At 36.5% G+C, this 6,981-nt stretch overlaps 1 protein-coding gene across 1 annotated transcript; it reads left to right on the top strand.

Annotated features, from left to right (window-relative positions):
- Window positions 1–1,365: 1,365 nt before the first annotated feature.
- On the top strand, window positions 1,366–4,103 carry LOC111384857 (subtilisin-like protease SBT1.8). Its single transcript, XM_023009193.1, has 2 exons — window positions 1,366–2,971; window positions 3,401–4,103. Exons 1-2 carry the CDS (start codon window positions 1,366–1,368, stop codon window positions 4,060–4,062), a joined length of 2,268 nt encoding a protein of 755 aa, XP_022864961.1. The 3' UTR covers window positions 4,063–4,103.
- The last annotated feature ends 2,878 nt before the right edge of the window (window positions 4,104–6,981 follow it).

Here is a 6,981-nt window from a genome sequence, read left to right as displayed (position 1 = left end):
AGACATTAGTTCTTAATAATACACACAAGTCTATTGATTTCTCCATAGTTTCTTCTCTTTTTCTCTCTTTTTATAACAATTTATATTTACTTTGAATTAGTCATAATTAAATTCAAAAAGTTGTTTTTTATTATAATATTATATAGTTTGTTGGAGTATTTATTTATTTAATCTTGAAATCCGGTTCGATTTCAGGTCAACCCCAATTTGACCTTTTGATTCTTGATCATTTTCCTTTTTCGAGTTGATGGTCGGGTCTATTTTTAAATGTGAATATTAATTGTATTGAATGAATCTATATAATCATGCTCTGTTATTATTGTAATAAGTCAAACGAATTTAAGATGTATTTATCCAGAGTGCCACTCACACGAATGTAACTTTTTTTCTATTTCAGGAATAGCATCAAATTCTTTTCTCATGATTCATTATAAGTAATGCTATATTTAGCATCATTGATGCCATACAAGATTAGGTGTCGTTAAATATCATTAAATTAAATGAATCACATAATTTTACCTTTAATTGAATATATCATATGATGTCATATGACTGGTGTTTCATAATATTATTCATTCATTATAAGTTTCTCTAAATAATTTTTAAATGCTTCAACCATGAAACAAGATAGAATTAAGAAAAAATATTAGTAATGTCAAAATATCCAAAGAGTGTAAATGAAAATTTGACCTTTTTTTAATATTTTTCTTTCGTTATCAATACGCGGCAATCTAATGTGGTTGATTTATATAAAAATAAAAAATAAAAATTCTATGAATGTAGTGGGTAATTTTCATCCCAGGCACCAAATTTTTTTAGGCTCATTGAACTTCAATTTAACTTTAAATTTCACGACGTTGTCACATTTCATCACCAATCATTTTCTAAATTACTAGTTGATAATCATATTGTAACAATTCTTCCATGTAATTGCAAAGTGCCACCTTCGATTTTTTTTTTAAATAAATTTAAATTTCTTTATTAAATTTAAGAATAATCATGTTTTTTACTCTAACATGCCTCAAGTGGAATATATGTGATTAAGTAGTGAAATTTGGAAATAAATTAAAATAGAATTACTCAATTTGGTATTACATTAAAATTAAATAACGTAATTAAGGATAAATTAAAGCAGTGGAAAATTGTTGAATTTCCATGCTTCTTCTCAATAAATTAATAACCAAGTATATTTATTGGAATTATTATGCCACCTCACAAGATGGTAGTAAAAAATGGAAAATTCAGGGCGTTTAATTAGTCTGTTTTTGTATATAAACCCTGTAGCAGTCGACCCTTCTTTACCATATTTTTTGACAGTCTCGAAGACTGTCTCCTCTTTTGCCCGCTCATTGCTTAACACTTACAATGGAGTTGGGTTCAGCGATTTGGTTCTGCATTGTATTTTCCCTTGTTCTTCAGTCATCTCTTGCAAAGAAAACTTACATTGTACAAATGAAACACCACCAAAAGCCCAGTTCCTATGCCAAACACAGTGAATGGTACGCTGATAGCCTCCAATCCTTCACTTCCGCTACCTGGGATTCAGTACTCTACACCTACGACACCGCGTACCATGGTTTTGCGGTGGCGCTGGACGCGGACGAGGCAGATTCACTCCGAAAATCTGATGCTGTTAATGGAATTTACGAGGATATGGTTTATACCCTACACACGACTCGAACTCCAGAGTTTTTAGGCCTGGACGATGAACGGGGGACGTGGGCAGGCCACACCCTACAGGAACTGAATCAGGTTGCACAAGATGTCATAATTGGTGTGTTGGATACCGGCGTTTGGCCCGAATCCAAGTCGTTTGATGATGCTAACATGCCTTCTGTGCCATCCAGATGGAAGGGAAAGTGCGTGGCGGCTGATGACTTTGATTCGAAGATCCACTGTAATAAGAAGTTGATAGGTGCTCGATTCTTTTCCAGAGGACACAACATGGCATCTGAGGGAGCAGAAGCCCAAACTCCCCGGGACGAGGTTGGTCATGGAACCCACACGGCAAGTACGGCAGCTGGATCTCTGGTAGCAAATGCCAGCCTCCTTGGCTATGCAAGTGGAACCGCTCGAGGAATGGCTCCCCACGCCCGGGTGGCCATTTATAAAGTATGCTGGAAAACGGGTTGTTTCGGGTCTGATATACTGGCTGGAATGGAGCAAGCAATTCTTGACGGAGTAGATGTCTTGTCTCTCTCACTAGGGGGAATATCTCTACCTTATTATCTCGATACCATTGCAATTGGAGCATTTACAGCAATGGAGAAAGGGATTTTTGTTTCGTGTTCTGCTGGAAACGATGGTCCTGATAAAGCTACAGTCGCAAATGTGGCTCCATGGATCATGACTGTTGGAGCCGGTACTCTGGATCGGAACTTCCCGGCTTATGCTACATTAGGCAATGGACAGAAATTCACTGGTGTATCGTTGTATACTGGGAGAGGAATGGGGGAGAAAATGGTTGAATTGGTTTACAGTAAAGATAGCAACAGTTCTAGCAATTTTTGTTTAGAAGGATCGCTTGATCCGGCCATTGTGCGTGGGAAAGTGGTGGTATGCGACAGAGGAGTCATTGAAAGGGTCGAAAAGGGTGTGGTGGTGAGGGATGCTGGTGGGATTGGAATGATTGTAGCTAACACGGCCGCGAGCGTGGAAGAGCTGGTGGCGCACAGTTACATAATACCTGCGCTGGACGTTGGAAGGAAAGCGGGGGATATAATAAGGGAATACGTTAAGACGGTTAAGAAGCCTATGGCCGTGATCAGCTTTGGTGGGACGATGTTAAATGTGAAGCCATCGCCGGTAGTGGCTGCATTCAGCTCGAGGGGGCCGAACTTTGTGACTCCCCAGATATTGAAACCGGATATACTTGGACCGGGTGTCAATATCTTGGCTTCTTGGTCCGAGGATGTTAGCCCGTCACAGCTCGAGCAGGACACCCGTAGGACTTCCTTTAATATAATATCCGGTACGTTGGCCTTCATTTATTATCAGTTTAAGTTCTGATTATGAAAATCGAAAAATATTTTAATTTTATCCCAAGATGTTGAGTCGATCATATTAATTTTACAATTATATATATCATGTTTTCAGTACTTATTCAGTTAAACATCTTGAAACACGCAAATGCTTTCATTTCAATCTTTTTTCATCTCAAAATGGATAAAAATCATGATGGAAAATGTATTTTTTGTTTAGAAGTTGATGTCTAATGATTAAAATAGGAATTCAATTTGGGAAGAGATTGCTAATAAGAGACTGGTCCCTTTTGAACAGACGTGGCATGATTGTGAAAGATTATTAGCAAGAGCATGCAAACAATCTTTTTTTAGGGCCGTGTTTGTTTTTAATTTGTTACTATAATTTCTCAACATTGCTGATAATTTGGTAACTGCAGGTACGTCCATGTCTTGCCCACACATTACCGGCTTGGCAGCTTTGCTGAAAGCAGCACATCCGGATTGGAGCCCGAGCGCTATCAAGTCCGCGCTAATGACTACGTCCTACACGCATGACAACACAAATTCTCCTTTACGCGATGCTGCAGATAATTCGTATTCCAATCCGTGGGCTTATGGAGCCGGCCATGTCGACCCACAGAAGGCCTTGTCCCCAGGTCTAGTATACGACATCACCCCACAAGGGTACATCCGCTTCCTTTGCTCTTTGGGCTATGCCATCAAGCAAATACGAACCATTGTTAAGCACCCGAACATCACCTGCAGCAAGAGATACTCTGATCCGGGCCAGCTCAACTATCCATCATTCTCGGTCCTTTTTTGGAAGTCTAATGTTGTTCGGTACTCGCGGAAGTTGACAAATGTTGGAGCTGCTGGATCTATCTACCAAGTGAATGTCGAAGCTCCCCCTTCGGTGACGGTAACGGTGAAGCCAGCAAGGTTAGTTTTTAGAAACGTGGGCGATAAGCATCGATATAAGGTTACGTTCGTGTCAAAGAAGGGCTTAAATCAAAGTGCTGCCTTTGGTTCCATTTCCTGGAACAATGCCCAGCATCAAGTGAAGAGTCCAGTTTCCTTCTCCTGGACAAGCGTGTTATGATTCTCGATCCCGAATTCTATCCTTGGCCGACAATTGTCAAGTAGGAGCTTGTGAAACAATTTGCTAAAATAATTTGTTATTTAGCTTTGAATTTCCTATGTAATGGAATTAGGCCTACAGGGCCAGGTACCACAGTTTACAGACAAGTGGAAATTACGGGAAGTGACATTTGGAGATCGCATTTCATAAATCATATGTTATGTTTTCTATTTCAAAAATTAGATGTTTTGTTAATTAATTAATATATTTTAAATATTAATAATTATATTACAAAATAAATATATTTATTTATTCTATCCAACCACACGTACCAAAACTTAATCATTTTTAACCTCTCCATTCTCTCTTCTCTCTCTATCCCAACTTCTATAATCTCTCTAACTGCTTGTCGTCACCACAACCCTCACTGGCACCATCACACCGCCGTCACCACCTTGTTGTTACCACGCTTGACTAACTCACCACACCAACCAAAAATCTCCAACCCTAAAGCCACAAGAGTAGTCACCACCTTCGTCTATGACATCATCACCACAAATTCACCATCTTCAACTCAACCATCAACACCACACCAAACAAATCAAGGGAAACTGAGGAGATGTGAAATAAATAAATAGATTGCCCCGAGCCTCTGGTGACGTAGCGACTACTAGCATCGATAATGCCGGGATCTTGGAAAATTTGTGTGGAAGTGAAGAGACATGGAGAAATGTCGGGATTTGCTATAGCAATGAACGATGGGATCTTGGAGAATTTGTGTAAAACTTCATGCAGCAGTAGCATAGTAACATCTTGAGGTGATGGCGATTTTCGTAAGGTTGTAGCAGTGCTGACTATTTCTGTTGGTGATTTTTGTCGATTGTGTTTGTAATGAGTGGTGTGGTGGAGGTCATCACAATGGTAGTGTCGGTGTTAGTGATGATGGTGCCTGTGTTGTGTGGTCGTGGGTGGCGATGTGGTGGTGTTTTCTACGATTAGTTTATTTGTTTTAAGGTAGTGGTGTTGCTATTGAGAAGTGGTGGTGGTGGTTCTACAACGACGATGGTAGTGGTGTTGTAAGAGATAGTGGTGAGATGGTGCTCGCAAGTGTTGGTGGTAGTCACAAATTATTTGGTTTACTATGACCATTAAATTGTTTAATTTGTGACCAATAAAAAAGATAAATTGTGACCAAGAAATAATGTGTGATCTAAATAATTGTTAATTTGTGACTGATAATTTCATAATTTATGACTATAAAATAAGTTTTGGATTATAATATTTATGATCTGTGATCAATAAATAAATTGTAATTTATAAATTTTTGATTTGTGATCGATAAACAAATTATGACCTATAAAACTTTTGAATTGTGACCGTAAAATAATTTGTGACATATAAAAATTTTGATGTGACGGAAAAAATAATATGTGACTAACTAAATCGTTAATTTGTGATCATAATTGTATAGATTTGTAACCTCAATGTATTTGATTAATAAAATATATAATTAATTAATTAAATCATAAATAAATTTTAATAATTATTTAATTTTTGAAATTTGAAATCTTTGTTCCTAGTCTTGAAATGAGTAATATTTAACTTCTTAGTTATGTATTTTTCTCACAAGAAAGCATTGTGCTACATGATAACTCAAAAAGGCTTCATAGTTTTGCTGGGCCATCATCGCCCTTAGAAAGGTCCAAAATATATCATCTCCCTAATGAATTTTGTTTAGAAAGGGGGAGAATACGTAGTTTTAAAGTACATTTAAGAAACTCGTGGAATTCTTTGAAAAATCACCATTTGATAAAATTTTGTGATCTGTTAATTAATTAAGTAGGTTAATGTCACAATAACATATTATTTATGATCATAATCACATGTTAGTTACAAATCACATAAACTCATAGTCACAATAACATAAAACGTGGGTCACAATTACAAATTAATTGCAAATCTCACATCTTTATAGTTCACAATTTATTTATAAATCACAAATTATCAAACTACAATTATCCAATTAATTAATCACAAATTACTCTTCATCTTCCCACCTTACCCCACCCCGCTCCTCTGTTTTCGGTACCACTCAAATAACCCCTATCTCCTAAAATCCACAACCCACTATCACCATCATTACTACTCTCACCTCAAATTCCACGCCCCGGCCACCCCTCACTCCACTACCTCCGACACTATCCAAATTGCAGTTGGCACCTCAAATGCACAACCAACCACCTTCACCTCAAATCCACCACCCCCACCACCTCCAAAGCATCACCACCACCTCAAATCCACAGCAATCTCCACCGCCAACCCACCACACCATCAAATTTTTAAGTTGAAACTTAAATTGTAGATTGAGGGTAATTTTCTCTTTAAGGAATTGCAAAGTTCCATATTTACAAAAGAAATGAACTTTGCATAGACCATTAAATAATATTACAATTTAAAGATGTCATATAATATTTGAAAAGATGAAAGGTAAAGCACCAGATACTATTTTCCTTTTAAACACTGCATATTTGGTAAGGCTAGTCAACGTTAAACGTGTGATAAAATGTTTTATAACTACTATAAATGTAATATTTTCATATTTGTGGATGTTAATTAATTTAGAATTAAAATCTGGGAATATATACATGACAATGAACGTTAAATTATTTATTTAATTTCTGGATGTTAATTTACATACATGGACGTAAATTATGAAATGTATGCTTGAAGGTGAAATTCTAATTAACTTATAATTAGAATTAATAATACCGAAGTACATAAATGAATATGAATATTAACTAAATGAATGCGAATGTTAATTAATTGAAAGTTAATAATATGAAATTCATATGTTAATGAAAGTATACAGGTGAAATGAATCTATCAAATGTACGTGAACATTAATAGTAACTAAATGCTTTAATAAATACTTATTTTTTT

The sequence above is a fragment of the Olea europaea genome, unplaced genomic scaffold (genome assembly GCF_002742605.1).
Source record: "Olea europaea var. sylvestris unplaced genomic scaffold, O_europaea_v1 scaffold3027, whole genome shotgun sequence".
Classification (NCBI taxonomy): domain Eukaryota; kingdom Viridiplantae; phylum Streptophyta; class Magnoliopsida; order Lamiales; family Oleaceae; genus Olea; species Olea europaea.
The sequence above is the reverse complement of the archived record's forward strand: the minus strand, read 5'-3'. Positions and strand labels throughout refer to the sequence as shown.

Excerpts from the sequence above, each read along its gene's own strand:
- LOC111384857 (XM_023009193.1), top strand. The coding sequence starts at position 1,366 with ATGGAGTTGGGTTCAGCGATTTGGTTCTGCATTGTATTTTCCCTTGTT. Across the intron at positions 2,972-3,400 it reads TTCCTTTAATATAATATCCG|GTACGTCCATGTCTTGCCCA; the intron begins GTACGTTGGCCT and ends TGGTAACTGCAG.